The 19614-nt window shown below is 39.0% G+C and overlaps 1 protein-coding gene across 3 annotated transcripts in view; it reads right to left on the bottom strand.

Moving 5' to 3' along the window:
* Window positions 1-393: 393 nt before the first annotated feature.
* Window positions 394-19614, bottom strand: part of hnf4a (hepatocyte nuclear factor 4, alpha) — a 65990-nt gene continuing 46769 nt past the window's right edge. For all 3 annotated transcript variants that reach the window (XM_068000546.1, XM_068000545.1, XM_068000547.1), the window contains 7 exons: window positions 17000-17155; window positions 13270-13357; window positions 12980-13132; window positions 9202-9438; window positions 7465-7587; window positions 5052-5233; window positions 394-2485 (listed from right to left, as the gene is read on the bottom strand). In XM_068000546.1, the coding sequence (XP_067856647.1) occupies window positions 5091-5233; window positions 7465-7587; window positions 9202-9438; window positions 12980-13132; window positions 13270-13357; window positions 17000-17155 (900 nt within the window). In that variant the 3' untranslated portion in view covers window positions 394-2485; window positions 5052-5090. The remainder of the gene's footprint in view (window positions 2486-5051; window positions 5234-7464; window positions 7588-9201; window positions 9439-12979; window positions 13133-13269; window positions 13358-16999; window positions 17156-19614) is intronic.

Below are 19614 nucleotides of genomic sequence, written 5' to 3'. Positions count from 1 at the left end.
TTAAGCACATTGAAAAGGTATATTGTATAAAGTCTACATATCTATGTTGAATAGTTGAATTTTTTCAGCTAGGATCCCTCACAGATCATTATTATCAATAATGATATTGTATCTCCAAAGTTCTCTATTAAAGTAATATTACAGCATTGTATATGAATGGATAATTGCAACAATTGATTCTCTATAGCAACAAGAACCATGTCCCCAGTGTTACGCATTAAAACTAATAAATTTACTGAGGAAGGGCCCGAAACCTGAAAAGTTCATCCATTTTTTCCCTTTACAGATGGTGATTGCCTTGCCATGTATTTCCAGCATTTTCTATTGTTATTTTAGTGCAATTGCTGAACTGTGTTTTAAGGCCAATGGTACAAATAGTCAGAAACAACGAAAAACATAGAAAAGACCTTATTTATTATTTTTGTTTTTACACAGGTTAAAGGAATGGCAACAATACATTAACAAGTACAGTATTTAGCAATGAGGCAGTATTCATCAGAGATTTACAGGCACTGTTTTCATTTGCAATGAAATATCAATAAAGAAATACCTTACACACAGTTAAAACTGAAAGGACGAAAACTATAAAATGTAAAATGCATGGTTGTGCTATTGTCTTAATTGTCATTAATCAGTGACATGATTTATAAAAATAATGTCATAGTATCATGAAAAATTATATCCATATTACAATAAATTAATTAGAACTATTGTCTTTATTTGTTATATGTACAAGTAAATGCTACCTGGCTGCAGGTAGATGAAGAACTATTTTCTTTTTAATTTTCTCATTTTAGAGCTTCTGGCAGTTGTGAGCACTGGAACCACACCCAGATGCTGTAAGCACTAAAATAGTTCAATATATGAAGTGCAAAATCTGTAGTTACAAATCTATTAATGCTTTATCATAGGCACTTCTGCTACACGCAGGTAAAGACCAAACTGTCTGTCAATGTGTGCTTCGTCACTATACTTGGTGGGACATTAACCCTTTGGCAACTGAACTGTGGTTTGTAAAACATGCATATCATTGTCATCAGAGCAGATGTTTAAAAGAAACATTTAATCAAATTTAATATACACAAACACATCAGAAGACAAAGAATGCTGTATTTTGTAAATAAATTTTGTAAATAAAATCGTTGGACTATAACTTGGTGTTGTAAAATTGTTTACAATTTGTAAATAAACACACACATTCAAACAATTTATTTTTGCTGTGGTATAGAGGAGCTACTGTCAACCAGAAAGATTATTTTGAGACTTGAGAAATCAGCCTGCACCCGAGATAACTTAAACTGGCAGTAATTGTGTAGAAAATTTTGGTTTTTGATTGGATAGTTTAGGCTTAAATGTCACCCCTAGCATGAATTCTTCATTCTGATTGGCTGAACCGTTATGTGTTAACCAACTGGCATTATCATACAACAATCTCCAGTGAGAGATAATTTCTCCTCAATCCACCAAACACTGTGAGTTAGAAGATTTCTCCAGTTATTGTTGAGCGACATATCATTTCGCAAAGCTAGCCACTCTGCGAATATTAGCCTACGTTAGGAGCATAACACTGCTATTGATTGTCACAAATGAGTCAGGGTATAAGGCATCTGCTAGCTTTTTGGTCTGAACCTCTATCAGCCTTTTCCTTTGCTATGGTTTTAGAATAAAAAGTCAGAGGCATAGCAATGTAAATATTGATTGTAGATTTTCAGACTCTGATTGCACAATTGACCTCAAGTGTGCAATATTGCCCTTAGTCATTAGCTTCAGGACACTCCTGTAACTGCAATCAATATTTTACAGAGTTGGCACTATGGCTTTGCCTGTGCCACACCAAGTATAAAATTAGGCCATTATCTTTTAGGTTGTTCAGCTATTATAGGGGTAGAATAATAATATTTCACAGACTATGTGCTAAGTCCACATTGCAGCATCAATGGGCATCTTGCATTATAGTGAGATTTCTTGAAAAAAAATCAGTACAATACTTGATGGATAAAACTAATTTGATTACTTAATAAACATTCAACCTATAAATTGTTTGAGACACAGGTCTTAAAGTAATGCAAGAATCAATATATTGTAACATGCTCAATCAAGGAGGATATTTTAAACACTGTATTCATTATTACATTATAAGCTGTGACTTTTAAATATGCTTTTTATAATGCAATAAGGATTTGGTTACAGTGCTATAAGTCCCCAATTTATTAAATAGGCCAAATGCTATCCCAGAATTAGTTTACATTAAGAAAGGTATTTCATGTTAATTGGAGTCTTTTTTATACATAGAAAGAAAAAAAGAATCACCTTGTTTTAAATAAAATGGCATTAATAAATATGCTTGAACACAAATATTCTGTTTGTAGACTTTAAGGAATTCACAGCACAATCCAGCTGTAATATCATACCAAAAAGTAATCGTTGCTGTCCACGTTTCAGCAAGTAGAATAATAATATTTCGGCATATTTATAATTCTGGTAACTGAAAAAGTAAAGAATTATACAAAAGTTACATTTTGGCCATGTTTTCATTAGCTCATTATTGACATTTTGAAAGAAAAGTTTCTCTTTTTTTGAATTAGATCACTGAAAGGAGCAGATCTGCTTATTTTTTTTTAACTTGAATTTTCATTTTATCAGAGGGTCTTTCTTTTAAATAAAATATTCCTGAGGTAGTGCACCCTAAATTTTTAATGTGTTTTGTAGTCCTTCTAAGTCATGTTGGAGCAAATAGACAGGCACAGCAGTGTCACTCTAGCACGCAGAGTAATGTAGGGTAGCAGGAAGGATGGAAGGGACAAATATTCAGCTATTGATTCCTCAAGCTGATGTGGATCCAAAATGGCAAGCCTGGTGGAGGAGGGGCTATAACAGGATAGCTCTTTTAATGTTTTTCAAAAGGGTGTATTATTGTCCTTGTAAAAAGACTGCATTTATCATTGTTTGTAAATGGATGTGTGCATTGATGCAATTGTTGATGTTGATAGATATATGAAACCCACATATTACTTGTTTGCACTGCAGCTGCAGCAACACCAACTTCCCCTGCACTCTTAAACAGATTATGGAACAGCCTGCCCCAGGAAGTACGCCTGCCCAAAATACTGTTTACACCGCTTTTCCGGAGTTTCCACGATTCTTCTGCCAAAGTTATGGTGGACAAGTGGGAGGACCCCCACAGAAATTCACCCCAAAAGTACATAAAAAAGAAAAAGAAAGACTTGCATTTATATAGCGTCTTTCATGACCTCAGGGCGTCCCAAAGCACTTTACAGCCAATTAAGTACTTTTAAAGTGTAGTCACTGTTGTAATGTAGGAGGTAAAGGTTGACAGTCCAATAGTCCTGGTTCTATATGATTCATGTGTGATTCCTGCACCTCTCTACTATAAATGAGATGACATATTGTGGCTGCTATGTGGGAGAAGCTGATATTTGAAAGCAGGACATGCTGTATTGGTGTAGGATCCACGTACGTGGCAGTTCAAGTAAGTACAGCTGGGATAAAAGATGTGAGGCTCCCACATGACATGTAAGGTACATGTATTTCACATATACTTGTATCTGTTTGTACAGATGTGCACTGTACATTGAAGCACAACTATAGTTTATTTTTAGACCTTTTCGATGGAATTACTGGATCAGCAAATGTTACCACTACTGTAACTGCATCAATGATAGATTGCTCTTCAAATCTTTTAAGTCCATTAAACATTTTATATAGTAATGTGTATAAAATCTCTTTTCTGATATATACATCTACTCAAAGTTTAACTATTGAAATGGTATAAAAGAGAATCTTAAAAATATGGAACAGGAAAGTACACTAATAATAAATGAAGAGAAAGAACAAAATAGCTGAATTTATAGAAAAATCCCAAATACTTTAAAATCATAAATATTAGACGAGCTAGAAGTTCAATAAGATAGGTGAGCTGGTTTTCCACTGAAGATAAGCAGTGCTCAGAGTCAAAACATTGCATATTCACCCTGAGTTCATGTCCAAAGCTAGTTCACATCTTAAAATTCTTTAAACATGTCAAGAACATACACTTTATTTGTGTAAATTCACTTGAAAAACTAAAGAGTCAATTTTAACTTGGGACATTTGTGGTCGGCGGGTTGCAGGGGCGGGAGGGAAACTCCCATGGAGAGTTCAGCATGAGACTCAAGCCATTTCAACATCCGGGCTTCATTTGAATACTGCAGCACTGTCTCCTGTCCGAAACCGGCGGGAGTGATGTCGGGGGGGAGCAGAAATTTGTACAGGAGCTCAAGAACACCAGGGACCCAAGGGAATGATCACTGGCATGAAGTTAATGTTGGGAGGAGGTTTCACGGGAGATACTGGCTCTGGGACGGAGAGGCAAGGCTGGGGAGAAGGCACAAGGACTCCTTGGGGAGCACTCCTGCTCTTCCAGGCCCACAAGAAATCCTCAGAAAAGTTCTATTTAAAATCTTACCCTGGCCACTCCGCTTACTCCCGCCAGGTCCTGCTGTTTGCTTTTGGCTTTGGCCCCGTGCTGGCCTCTTGTATTTTTCAGTTAAATTGGTGTTGCAATGCTGATGACATCACCGGGCCTTTGGAATGTAAAGTAAGCCCCTGCCTACCTGTGGCGGGCTGCTCTCCCATGTCTGTTCTCGGGTGAGTTAAGATGTGGGCGGGGAAGCATCTGGAACCTGGCATGACTCCTCCGCCATCTTAAACTCCACCATCATAATAACCTGCCTGTGCCATACCCGCCGGGCAGGCAGAGTTAAAATTGACCTTAAGATGCAGGAAATGATTGTCGTTATATTTAATAAAAATCCCAATTTATCAAATGAATTGAACCAACTTTTGCACACTGAACAGCAGTCTTTTGGATACTTAGGGGTACAGTATTACTATGACAGTCGGTTAAACACATATCTTAACATTATCCTTTTGCTTAGCTTTGGATTCATCTGCATTGTCTATTAAAATGGAACATTATTCTTATTATTAAAACACTTTTTATTATGTAATCTTCTAGGTATGGAAAATGTATTTCGTTATTTATTTATTACTTTTGCTCTCAGACGCTTCCCAATTGTGCAGGTAAGATGTTAAATTGCTTCTCGTTTTGGAATGGTTTGTTGAGGAACGGATGTTGGTGGTTTTGATACTGTAACTACAGAGCCTGCTACCAGTTTGTATGGCTCTGATGCAGAACCCCCAGGCGGAGAAGGTAATGGAGTTTCAGGCGTGGCTGTGGTATATAAAGAATATATATAAAAAAACAAAAGAAGTTGTTAATTCTTAAAAAAAACAAGTAATAAAAACAACATACTGAAAACATATAGGATTTGAAGTCACAATAATTATAAAGAATACAATACTATGAACTCTGTCAAACACATAGGAGCCGAAAATCAACAGCCCCTTATGGCACACTCTCACTGTACCTCCAGTGCGAGTGTGCTGGATGGGCCCAAAATTAGGGCTCTATCTGCTTCTTGCCAGGAGTCCCCATGTCCTCGACCTAGCCGCTGATCAGGGCATAATTGGCAGTATACCTGGATTGTGGTCTAGATCCCCAAAGAAAGAAGAATGAGATTTTAAAAAAATGATGCCTCCCCTTACAAAGTGGGTCGGGGGGGGGCATTTACTTATTCTTTCCAGGCGGGACCCCTCCCCGGACAGGCAGCATTCAGCCGTTTTTACGGCTTCTGGGGCAAGGTGGGCACCCTAGGTGCACCCATAGTGGCTCAGGCACCTGCCATTCCAATTCAAATGAAGGGATCTCTCCCTAACTCCATGAACTTTGGCAGGGTCAGGGGTGGAGGTTCTGAGTGGGTAAACCTGGGCGCTTATATCAGAAAGTGGCCCCATGAATTTTTGTCCCCTTACTGTTCTTAATTTTTGATAATTCAATTTTTTGTCCCTCTTTTGGTTATACTGTGAGCAATGGTACTGCTAATAGCCTCTGCTACAGCTACTTGCTGACTCGCTGCTAGGCAATGCTTAAAAGTGGTCTGGGTGATTCAGCCTCTGATTTTTCCTCTCTCATTTTTTCTGAAGCATCACTGCCTCCATAGTGTACTTAACTAAAACCATGGCAAAGAATTTCCTCAGAGCTGCTACCACTCTGCCACCGTAACTTTGCCATAAGAGTGGTGCTAACTCCATTTGTGTGTGTAAAAACGGGGTTTCCACTGCACTTCTGACAAAGTTATGGTGGTGGAGCAGGAGCTACTCCAAGGAAATTCCTTGACCATGACATTGTTATCATGAACCTCTGTCTAACCCTCTGTGGCATGGTGAGTTTGTGCCTTGTGGCTCTGCTCTATCCTTATATAATGGTCTCAAATCCATCAAGTTGGTTTGCATTAAAATTAATCATTGATTTAGATTCCCACTGGAAACATGTGGGCAGTAACCTAGCTGAGCACTGAAGAACAATAACAGCAATATGTATTGGTTGCATCTTTAATGTAGTAACAGACATCCCAAGTTGCTTCACCAGGGCGAGAATGCACACCAACAGTAGTAGGAGAGGATTTGGGAAGGTGACTGAAAATAAAGTCAAAGTAGTAGGTTTTGAGAAGGCTTTTGAAGGCGAGGAGAGAGGTAGCAAGATGGAAGGATTAAGGAAGAGAGTTTCAGTCTATATGGCTAAACTATTGAAGCTTCTGTCACCAAAGGAGCATCGGATGTTGGGGAGGGGGTGGAATTCAAAGGAGGCTAGAGTTGGAAAAGTGAAGGGAATGGGCTGGAGGGGGCTAGAGAGATAGAGTGGGGCAAATTTGATGAAGAATTTGTAAACCAGGAAAATAAGTTTATAATTCAATGCACTGAGGGCAATGGAGCCAATAGAAATCAGTGAAGACAGGGGTGATAAAGTTAGCATGTGGATGATGGAATTTTGGATGAATTGGAGTTTGTGTAGTGGAGCTTGGGAGGCTGGTGAGGACTGCATTGGAGAAGTTGGGGCCGGAGGTAATGAAAACATTGATGAGCATTTCAGCAATAGTGGGGCAAAGGTGAGCTAAGGGTAACTGGAAGCAATGTTGGAATATAAAAATACTACATTTTATGATAATTAAACATATGTGCCAAAAAAAAGTCAAGGTAATGTACTGATTAGAATGTAGACTTTTCTAATATGATGAGTTTACAGTCTTAGCAGGGCTATTGTTGGATGTGTCAGGCAGAGATTGGGTGCTTTTCATCATTGTGAAAGGGAACAATCAGAAGTCTGATTAAACTGGGCTGCTCCTGTGCATCTTATAGAGCAATATTAGCAGAGGCATAGGTACAAGTTGTCAATCTACCCTTTCTGTTGGAAAATGATTTATGATAAATTAAAAACAAAGTAGAAAAAATGTGACATTAAAAATATATAATAAAAGTTCATGTACTCTCAATTATGAAAAACACCTATTCTGCAGTGACAGCAGTGGTAATTTCAACTTTTGGTTGATATTACTTAATACTTACACATCTGCCCATTGTGTACTGGAGCAGGCATTGTGCTGGTCACTATCACATTACTTGCCAGATGCTCCTGGACCAGATGAGGATGTAGTGAATGGTGTGTATGTGGCGTTTCATTTGCAGTACCTGAAACACAAAAAGATACTTGAGAATCCATAAAAAGAGACTAAGAGGGTGAACTTCTGTGGGAGTTCTCCTGATTGTCTGCTGGAATTTCAGCGAAAGAGCTACAGAAATTACAAAACAACGGCATAAAAGCTGTTAACGCTGGTTTTCTGAGCTCTTTTTTCCACAGCTCTTCCGCCAGTTATGGTGAGTGATCGGGAGAATCCCTGTTGAAATTCATCCCCTTGGTTTCTAACATTGTATTAAATACTGAACTGGAAGACATCAGTTATACAATTTTGTGTGTGTGTGAGAAAAAAGCATAGAGTGGAAATACAATAAAGGCTCCTTGTTACCAGTTTAGGATCTGCCATAGATATTCTCAGGTACAGCTGAGCCTCTTAAGTTTAGGGGAGATGCCTGTACTTCCCTATATCTAATTATGATAGCATAATTCAGAGGTGTAACAGTGGGACCCCCATGTGATCTAAATTGGATATCGTGTCTTTCACATGTGCCCTCATGAATGCTTGTCCAATCTTTTTGAAGGTGGACCACAAAACACTTGGTAAGATGAGGGCAGATATAAATCATATAGCTGCTTTATTTCACATACAGCAAGTGAATATATGGAACAACAGTCAAAGAATATTCCACTTATTTAGCTCAATCTCACTTCTCTCCTGAAAAACATAGGGAAAAAATACTAAATCATGGACTCTATCCCCATCGTGATCTGATATTTGTTTTTAGCATTACCTTTCTTTCAGACTACTACTAACTGCACAAACTGACCTGCATTTTTTAGCTTCCAGTTCCAGGCCAATTGTTGTATCTCACAGACCTCTGTTCAAAATCTAACTGCACTTTGTGTCCCTTTTTTCCTTTTCTCTGTTAATTCTGGCCCAGGAATAGAATCGTCCTTGGATGCTTTTGTGGGAATCAACCATTGGAAACGGTGTTTAAAAAATAATTTGTAATATATAACACTATTCAGAAATGGCTGCAATTTTACGTTTTCACTTTAATTTTTAAATAGTCTTTAAAAATTTTACAGCATGTATTGATTTCCACAGAAAGAGAGCAGGATCTGAAACAGACCAGTGATGCTAACAAGTCTGTGCCAATGCTAAACTTCAGTTATTGAAGTAATGATATCACACTGGCCATGGACAATTTAATAATGTAAGGATAATTCCTGCTTCTGCATTATATTACACTCCAAGTATATTAGATGCTGCACGAACTACAGAGCACCTCTGATGCAGTATAACATTTAGGGTGGCACAAAAATTAAGAAGCCTGTCATTGTCAGGAACAAATTTGGTCAGTTGCTGGGTGGCTCATTACGATAGATACGGCACTTGCAAATAGAAAGGGAGGGGGTAATCAGACAAAAGTGGCATACTACAAACAATCCTATTGCTATCTGATGGGCTGGCACTGAAAGAGGTTGTGGTATGGTCTAAGGCCTCCAGCTGAAGGAGGGCTCTTAGCAGTGAGCAGCTCCTGCTAAAGCCACCATTAAAAGGGGTGTGTCAAATTCAAATCTTGTCCTCATCTTTAACATGAGTTTTATACTACACTGCACTGGGTCAATCTCAGTGATATATTTTGTTTAAAATTGTTCCTCACCTCCCAGAAGCATCTCTTGAAGCAGGTTGTCAATTTTAGCCATTCCAAAGAGTTTGACAAACTGGATTTGCTCTATCATTTGCCATGTGATGCTCTGTAGAGTGGGTAGCAGTAGCAGCAGCTCCCCAAATCGACCTCGAGAGTCATACTGTCTGTCATTAATATAGTCCTCCAAACTGACTTGTACCTGGAACCGCATACGTTTGATTTTGGCAGCGTTACTGAGTCCTTTGGCATCTATGGATAGAAGTTAATTCATAATTTTAAAGCAGCATTAACCCACCCTATTCCTTGAATTCACCAGTAAAAAGGAGAGACTATTTTGATTTATAAAGTTAATGCAGCCTCCATGTTGACATTTATTAAAATAAATTTTATTTGTTTCACACTATAATTATGTACTACGTGCTGTCTATGGAACCTGGGTCAGGCTGCATGTGGCTGGGAATGTATCAACAATGCCCAAGTAAGGCACAACACTCCTCTAGCACTGCAGGCAAACAGTATCAGCATCGATACTTAAATAATCCCTACAAATGTCAAAAATCATTTGAAGAGACCTTTTGTAGATAGATTGTATTTAATTTTCCTGACTCTGAAGTTTTCCCATCAAGATCTCACAAGAAATCTAAAGTAAGTTGCTATGAGTTTGGAACATAGACAAATATCGCAATTGATGAAAAACATATATTCTAAATTAAGTTTAGAAACTTTCTATATTGATTTCTAAAACAAACCAAGCAGAATCTAAGGCTGTGAATTTCCTCAGAGCAGCTCCTGCTCCGCCTCAGTAACCTGGCCAGTTTATACGCATAAACGGGGTTTCTGCTGCACTTGCAGAAAAGTCACGGTGGCAAAGCAAGAGTGGCTCTGAGGACATTTCCAGCCTAAATTTTGGTTTAGTTGGAGATTTTGTAATTTGGTGAGTGCTGAATTTCTGTGCCATTAGAGGGACCCGGTGCATATCCCTGCAGGCAGCAATGTTTTTGTTTTCCCTTTCTCCCCAGTTTTCTTTCCTGCCCTCTTCTGAAAATCCTGACTACATGCTGGGGAATGATTCCATTGGCACCTGTTGCTCAAGTGTTCATTATTCATGTCTGAACCATGGCATTGAGTGTTGGCAGACTATTCAATCAAGGGCTGACATCAAAGCCAAACCTGAGTCTGTCCTCATTGGCAGTCCACAGAAGCCCATTCCAGCAGAGGTCACTGGACTGTGATCAGGAGTGGAATCTTACTGAGGGAAATTGTAGCATCTCTACCACTGTCCCAGCTGCGATCAACTAACCAGCAAAGACCCAGGATGGAACCTGTAACCTTCCTGTTGGGTATGGCTCAGTTATTTACTGGATAAACTTGCTAAGCCATCTAGAAAGCTTACGCAGTAAGGATTAAATAGAAATTGGAGAACAAGTAAAACCATGCTTCTCTTATGCACTTCTCAGCAGTCAGTTACATATTGGTTTTGGCAGAAACCTTCAAACAGGTCTTCTGCCTCCCCATTCAGTTGGGAATGGTGTGTGGCCCAGGAACAGAAAGAGGAGAAGATAGTTTTAGAGCATTAAAGTTTTTTCTAAAATGATCTTTTAACAGCACAATATGTTTGGCACTATTTACAAATAGCACATTGGCCATAAACACTGACTGTGAAAATGTTACATTAAACAGCTGACGGCTGTGACCATCTACTTGTGTGGAAAAGTCAGCTTCAGGATGTCACGGCAAATTATCATTGATGCAAACATTCTTAGTTTTGCAGTGATGAGGAACAGTTCTTTAATGTGTACAGCTTGACATTCATGCTTCTATACTCAGCATTGTAAATACTGATCTGTTAATTGTTCATCTATGAACTAGAATCTAGCCAATGTAAATACACTGTCACATCTAATCTCTCTAAGCAGCCCTACGGAATCCCATTATTTTAAATATTAAACATTTGTCTGGATTCTTCTTTTGATTTATAATATATTTTATATTATGTGATATGTTTCCTGGTAAATTGTTTCACATAAAATAACCTGTTATTGTTATATATCACATATGTCACCAGGATCTCAGCCATTATTGTCCTGGCTATCCTTTCATCTGCCTCCCATAGTCAATGCTCCCAACAAATAATAGTAAGAATACTCAGTAATTATTTTTAAAAAATGATAGACTATGGCCTGAAAATCTGCGGCCGATCTCTGGCAGACTCCTGCTGTACCTTTGGCAGGAACAGCCATTGCCCGGCCAGTGAGTCGAAGTTTTCAATTGGCCTTTGCCCACCCCTTACAAGGCCAGTAATGTGGAGTGGGTAGGGACTCTGAATGTCGATGATCCTACGCTCTGCCCCACTTTGGGACCGGCAGAACTTCAGGGACTCCAGGCAACAAGAATTTGGCCTGTGAAAATCTAATAAATAGGTTTGGATGAAGAAAGCCTTTCAGCCCTTTCGATCTGATGCTTCCTTAACCTGTAACTGAATATATAATGCACCGATACACAAATGTCTGCTAGTGAATTTAAGGGAATAATTCAGTATCTCAGTTCTGGTAATATTATGAACTGTTTGCTCTTTATTAGCTGTTTATTCTCATATATGCTGAACGTGGGCACTGATAAAGGTTTTTCTAATGACCTCTATGTAGAACACATGATATCAACTCATAAAAAGCATCCTAATTTCAAATGAATTTTATGGTTTAGGTTAACTATTCACAATACTATATATAAATGAACAAGGACAAAACTTCATGTTTAGAACGGCAGTGGTGACTTTTGGGGTATCACTTGGATCAATAGTTTAGCACAGTGGAATTAACCATAGAATCTACAGCACAGAAACAAGCCATTGGGCCCAACAGGTCTATGCCGACATTAATGCTCCACACGAGCCTCCTCCCACCCCTCTTCATCTAACCCTATCAGCATAGCCTTCTATTCCTTTCTCCTTCATGTGCTTATCTAGCTTCCCCTTAAATGCATCAATGCTATTTGCCTCAACTACTCCTTGTGGTAGCGAGTTCCACATTCTGCCACTCTCTGGGTAAAGATGTTTCTCCTGAATTCCCATGGGCTTATTAAAGCAATAGAGAGGATCCATTTTATTCTTTTTATTTTACTTATTTGCCAATTTTCTCCTCTCCCCAAGTTGTTATTTACTGCTAGGACACTTCTAAGGGCACCAATTGCACTCTGGTACCTCAGCTGAGCCAGTGCTGACCTGACTTGGTGTCATACACATGTAAGTACTGGATAACAATCAGGAGAGAGAACTGTGACTGATTTCTTCCTCTCACTAGCCTAAGTGTGCTTAAGCTAATTATAGTGCCCCAACTGTTATCCTGGCACAGATCAGCTAATTGGGCACGGACCAGGGATTGAACCTTGAATATTCTGGTCTGCATAGCTCAGTATTATACTGGGACCTGCCTTTACCCAATATGGAAAGGTTTATGATTTTTAAATTCTGTTTTATAAACCTAGTTAAGGGGAATTGCAAAGTTCACAGAAATAATTTCACTGTTTTATATTTGATGATTACATGAATATAATATTTACTGACTGTTACCTCCCAATAATAAACTATGGATTATCATTTTATGTAGTTTCATCGAATGTATTACGATCAATAATGCTTCAGTGTAAACATCATTTTGCATCCATGACACGGAACACACTGACCATCAGTATATGCCATCACACCATACAAACCCATTTCATAAACTGCCATTCTATATAACAGACTTTGATTTTGACATAATTCATTTTGTTTCATGTGTCTGTTGCCTACCTGGATCAAAGAAAACAATTGCTTTTAAGCAGGCATATTCATTGTCGTCTATCTGAAGCTCCTGAAATGTCTGAACCAGTTCATCTAGAATCCTGGTTGCCACACGGTTTATTTCCAGCTCTGGGCAATTGTGGGGGATGATGTAATCATTTCCTTTAGAGAAAAAAGAAAACAGCATAGATTTTGGGGATATTTCCCTAACATTTTGATCAGACATTTTTTTTAGTTTAAAAAGGGAAATTAAAAAAAATGAACAATCCAAACAGAATGAACAAAAATAATGATTTTACCTAACAGCAGGACATCTTTGTACATCATGGAACGCTTTGCAGCTCCAAGCAGTAAGTGCTCCCCAGCATGGGCTCGTAATAAAGCAACCTACTCAAATAACACACATGACCATTAATCACCCTGCATTCCTAATAAACAGCATTGTTGATTATTATAAAAATCAGTGAACCTTGCTACTGAATAGCTCATTAGCCTCCTTGAATGCACATATAATGTAGGATTCATTTCTCTTTAAGTTATTTTATAGTCTTTGACTCACCAGATATTTAAGCTAGGCATCTTAAAATTAGGGCTAGGCCATTTAGGAGTGAAATCAAAAAACACTTTTTCACGCAAATAGTAGTGGAAATTTGGAACTTTCTCTCCAAAAGGCTGTGGATGTTGGGCTCAATTGAGATTTTCAAGACTGAGATTGATAGATTTTTGCTAGGTAAGTGTATCAAGTGATATGGAGCAAAGGCAAGTAAATGGAGTTGAGATATAGATCGGTCATGATGGCAGAACAGGCTTAAGGGGCTGAATGGCCTATTCCTGTTGCTATGTTCCTATGACAGTAAAACGTGCAGAAAGCAAGATCTATTACAATGAAATAATAGTGTGGTGGCATCGTATGGATTCACAGACCTTGTTAACCATTTCCTCAAATGCACTAATACCCAGTCTGCACTCAATTTACCTTTTCTGTTAACAGTGCACAAATTAACTCTTAGAACAGCCTGTGCTGAAGTTCCACCACTTTGGCCTCTTGGGAACAGATGGAGCAGCTGTTGCAGCACAGTCTGTTCCAATTTGAGCTTCTTCCCAGTGTTCTCTCCACCCAAAGACTGACTCAGTTTGATCTATGGTTTAAATGGTTCTCTTGATTGGTCTATGAGCTGATACAGGAATATACTTATTCAGTGACAAAATCATTGTGTTCACTCAGCATGGCTTCTCATTTTGCAAGTTCTTTTCAGCACCTGTTTTAATATATTCCTTTCATACAGTGTCAGTTAGGATGTTTAACAGTACAGTAATGGCATCCCATTTAGAAACTGGGCATAATACAAGCTACACATTCGAGTGCACCTAAGACGGTTGTGATTATGCCTCAATCATCTCTATTCAGATTTTTTTGTAAAAGGCTGATTTCCCTTTTCACTGAAAAATTCAAACCCTTCTTTTGAAGTTGCATCAACTTTCACCTTCATTCTTGGCTAAGCTCGGTCACTGGTTTAGATCTGGCACTGAGTTTGTCGGGTTAGGGCCAGCTGGGTTGATATAAAATGTAATTTACTGCACAACATCTTTGACCAAACTTGCTTAGTAGGAAAAATAAAATAAATCTCTGTCTGTTCATTGTTGTGGGAATGGAGCAACCCATCAGTTAAGCATCGAATTAGGAAGTGACAGGGAAGACCACAATCCTCTTGCTTTTGTTTACTGCAGATATGAGCACTAATAAAACTGAGAGAATTTTTGAAAAAAGTCAGACGTGTAGAAAATCCTGTGCAATGGGCTAACTTCAGGTATTTCTGGAGTATAGCCTTGAAAGTATAGGATGACGTCTAATTTAATACAGAAATTGTTGGAAGTGAGACTAGAGGATCCTTCTGGCTAGGTGCTCTTTCTGAAAAGGTAAAATAAGTTTCATGAAACTGGCATTAGCTAGTCTTTTAGAATAGAAATGCTGAGGTGTTCAACAAATCATATGCTTAACAATAAGTGACTTAATACTTTATTTGTCCAGTGTTAATGTTTCTCACAATTGTATAAAATTTAATGTTAAACTGGTAACAATGTTGTGTACAACAACAAAATGCTTAAACATTAACTCTAAGGAAGAATGTCAATGAGGCTCGTTTTGCTTTAGCAGTGAATTTTATGTTAATTACACAATTGACAGATTTAGTATTACCTGAGGTTGCATTTTATTTTTTTAAAACTTGCTCATTGGTTATTTCATCCATCTTCAGCTTGCTTCACACTACACACACCATTTCCTGGCCGAGAAAGATCGTAGGGAACCTCCTCTTTCTAGGCCTCGACCAATGCTGCTCTGTATCCAATAGCTTATAGGTGTGAGAAAATAGTCCAGGATGCAACTAGCATCTCCCCACAGAAACATGACTGAATTTGGGAACTGAGCAGCGACAGAGGGAGAGACAGGAGAGGGAGGAAGGGGATCGAATCTGTAGCCCTTGAGACCACATTTACTTTACCACACAGTTAACAAACATCATTCATACACTGTAGCTTTATCATAACTTTCAAGCTCTTTTAAGTCCACTGATTATTTTCAAATGCAGTAACTTCTGGTGATATTCAAGAAAATATTCTAGTTGAGACAGGGTAGGGATTTATTAGTGATGAATTTTCAGGTAGAAATTAGTATGGAATATATAGTGGACCTGGAAATAAATGGGCCTGTGATCTTGGCAATGGTGCCTGGCAGGAACCTCCATTACTGATGGCTGACACTGACTTTGCGGAGTCGGGGAGGTTCTCTATATTACATTCCAATGGAAGGTACCTGAACCTCTAAGAGATTAGCCTAATTTAGCCTAGTTAGCCTAGATTTTTTTTAATATTCATTCGTGGGATGTGGGCAAGCCACCTTCTTGAACCGCTGCAGTCCGTGTGGTGAAGGTTCTCCCACAGTGCTGTTAGGAAGGGAGTTCCAGGATTTTGATCCAGCGACGATGAAGGAACGGTGTTATATTAAAAGGGAGTAATCGGATCAGCTGCCCATTTTACACTCCACCCGATTTTACTTTTCATTGATTACAAAACATATTCCCCTTATCTCTTTCATATAATTATAAATGTCTTTCCCTCATTAGGTTCTTCCATACCATACCATCATTTCCCCATCCATGAGGTATTCCAAAGCCTCTGCTAATCCTAGTCTTTAACTGGTTGCTAGGAAGCCTGAGAGAGGGTGACGTTGATTACCTTGGCCTCAGATTTTTCTTTCCTCACTAAAAGAATGCATCCCGCCTCTGTTCTGTACCTCCACTTGCTGAATTAGCCAAGATTGGAAACATGGGGCACAAATTTCCACGGGTCTTCTCCTACACCTCCTTTTATCGGAAGAACCGTGGAAACCCTGGAAATTCGATGTAAACACTGTTTATGCCATTTTTTCAGGGTTTCCGTGGCTCTTCTACCAAAGTTACAATAGACAAGTGGGAGAACTCCTGTGGAAATTTACCCTACCCCCATGCTGTTTTGGTGAATCAGAATGGTGAATCCATGGCTTGCTGTGCTAGTGTACAGGTAATTGTTACATCAGTGGATTACAGTACTGGGCCATATAACTAATTTTATAGTCTAAAACAGTTATAAGTGAGGAGGAAAAACTCCCCAGTTCAGTTTTCCATATCAGTCTGCCCTCGAGTGAATCCAGCTCAACCACACAAAGCACAAAGTCTGAGATAAAACTTCACTCCATTCCATTTATTTTGTCAGTTCAACTCTGGATTTGTCATAGAAAAGAGAATTCTGCCGTTTTTCATAAATTAAACCTAATTAGCCAATCTGGGTTGGGTGGGCTTGACTTTTAAGTGAGATAGTGTATTCATGCTGATCTGCCTTATATGAGCCTTTGGGTGATGAAATTTAGGTTTGTATTCTATGAAGTGGTACAGATGTCCATTACTACCAGCGTAACATTGTTCAGCTGTGGCATTTTAAAAATCCTACTAAAAAGTCTCCGTAAAACTGAATTAAAACAAAAATGTTACAAACCTGGTCATCCAGTGGTAGCTCACAGAAAGCTGGGATATATTTGGCCCACTCCACCAGGACCAAAAGTTGCTGTTTCATGGACTCACATACGTCACTTATCGCTGCAATCTTTTTCGACCTGATATCACCATTTATAACTGAAATAGGAGAGGAGATCTGGAACAACACCACAGAAAGTAAACAGTCATTTAATATTCTGAACTCAGTTTATTCATTTTCTTTTGGATGAACAAAATTTATCCCTGATACATTGAAATCAATTTGTGTTATTTAATGTGAAAACTTTCTGGTTACTTTACTAATAGTCAATCCCAAGCAACAGCCACCATTCCTTACTTCAAGTTGCTTGAATGTGAAGTTTTAAAGAGAATGAATTGAAATATCCAAATGATTGTCATTCCAGAAGAAAACTTAGTCCAAATTATGGAAAGTCCAGATTCCAAGGTTTAAAGTAATACAGAGTGTGAAATTCGTTTAATGGTAAAAAGAGAATGTCTGGTTTCTTTTTATCTAAGAATCTGCAAATAAAATCACGTTCTCAGAAATAATATATTTCCAAGTTGTGTGTTCTTGCAAGTTCATTAGTGGGCTGTTAATTACAAACAGGCATCCTCCCAATTTTTAGTCCAAGAGGAGGGAGTGTGGGAAAGCTACTCATTCTGCAGCATGCGCCACCGGTTAAGAAACTTTTTAAAATTCAGCTCAATCAGTTCCCTTTGTAAAGGGTCAATATTAATCATGGAGCTGGAATTTTGATGGGGTCCTGACCAGAACCCGAGTCTGGACCCCTAGGTGGGCTTCACTTTCGCCGTTGAGCCAACCTGTATGTCAGGTTCAACCAAGCGTCCACATTGCTTGGCATTAGGGAACAGGGTTCGAAGAAATTCCTGGCATTAGAATTGCCTCCCCTTTGCCCCACTCCCTCTGACATCAGGAGCCACGTTTGGGACAGAAATTCCATGCACCATAGGCCCTTGTGCACATTGCTAGATGACAAAATTCTGAGTGAAGACTTGACATTGCCAGGTCCCACCAGAATTCCTGCCTTTGTTGTATCTCCAGCACTGGACTTGTGCCCCAGGATGGCTGTTGGGGCTAAGGATTTTTGGCTTCACTGTTCTTGAAATTTGTATTGAGCTTAACTGGAGCAGTGTAGGAGGCCAAAGACAGAGAGGTCAGTGGGAAAAGGAGGGGTTGTTTGGCAAATCACTCACCTTGTCTGCTTTTGGTCTCTCCAATGTGGAGGAGACAGCAAAGTGAACAGCGAATACAGGATACTCGATTTTTATTTATACAGTTTTTGTTTGTATTTTTTATTTTCTTTTTAGATCTTTTATTGTTCAGTTGAATTTCAGCTTCCCTTTGATTGATTAATACCAATTGGAAGGATTGTCATTTTCAAAAGCTTGAAAAAACTGTGATCAACAATTTTGACTCAGTTGGGAAGATTTTTAAAATGTGCGTTTCTGGTGGGAGCCTTGCCTGTCGGGAATGCATATCGGGAAATTGCTGGCACACACTCTGTAATTTCCATCCAATATAATTAAAGAATAGAAAATCGTAGGGAGCATATTTCCTGATATGTGCTCCAAATGGGTGAAGCTCCCTGCTGGGAGTGCGCATTTGTAAAATCAACCCAGGTCATTTTAGAATAGGAAGTCTTTGCCTAATGCCTGTCCAGCATAAGCATTATCAAGAGATAACATGTAACTAGGGCAGTATATCCAGATGGCCTAAGCAGTGTCAATAAACAGATTAAAGCTGATCTTGGATTTTAAAAGTTCAGTCGTCAGGTTTTTTTTAAAGAGATTCATCATAAGTGCTCAGTTTACCTCACAAAATTATATACATTATCACATTCTCTTAAATCAAGATTACTGACACTTAGGAGTAAAATTTCATATTCATCGCGAGGACAGCAATCTGGCAGATTGGATCACCCACCTGTTGTAGAACCACCCGATTTTCATTCTATTGATTTCAATTATGTGGCAATTGCTGCTGTGCTAAGAGGGACAGATTAAGGATAGATCTAGCAGCCCAAAAGTGGGCATCCATGAGATGCTGTGGGCCATTATTAGAAGCACAATTGTATACATCAGAATCTGTAATCTCTTGGCCTAACACATCCCTCACTCCTCCATCACCATCAAGCTGGGATACCTATTCTGGTTCAATGGGGAGTGTAGAGAAGCAGCACCAGACATACCTTAAAATGAAGCCTCAACCGAGTGAAACTATGACAAAGGGCTGCCCTATATGCTGAACACCAAAACGCAGCAGGCTATAGACAGAACTAGGAGGTCCAATAGCCAATGAATCAGAGCAAACCTCTGTATTTCTACCATATCCACTCAAGAATGGTGGTGGAAAATCAGGCCACTAACTGGAGCAGGAGGTTCTATAAACACCCCCATCCTTAACTATGGCAGGACCCAGCATGAGAAACAAGGCTGAAGTGTCAAGTGGACTCGGCTCCTTCCAAAGCCCCCACCACCATAGATGCCAGTGTTCAGCCAATTTAGTTCACTCCACATGACATTAGGTAGTGGCTGAGAGCACTGAACACAGTGAAGATTATGTCTGTAGTGCTGAACACCTGTGCACCAGAACTA

The sequence above is a fragment of the Heptranchias perlo genome, chromosome 19, assembly GCF_035084215.1.
Source record: "Heptranchias perlo isolate sHepPer1 chromosome 19, sHepPer1.hap1, whole genome shotgun sequence".
Taxonomy (NCBI): Eukaryota; Metazoa; Chordata; class Chondrichthyes; order Hexanchiformes; family Hexanchidae; genus Heptranchias; species Heptranchias perlo.
Note: the sequence above shows the minus strand (reverse complement) of the source record. Positions and strands in the feature narration are given on the sequence as shown.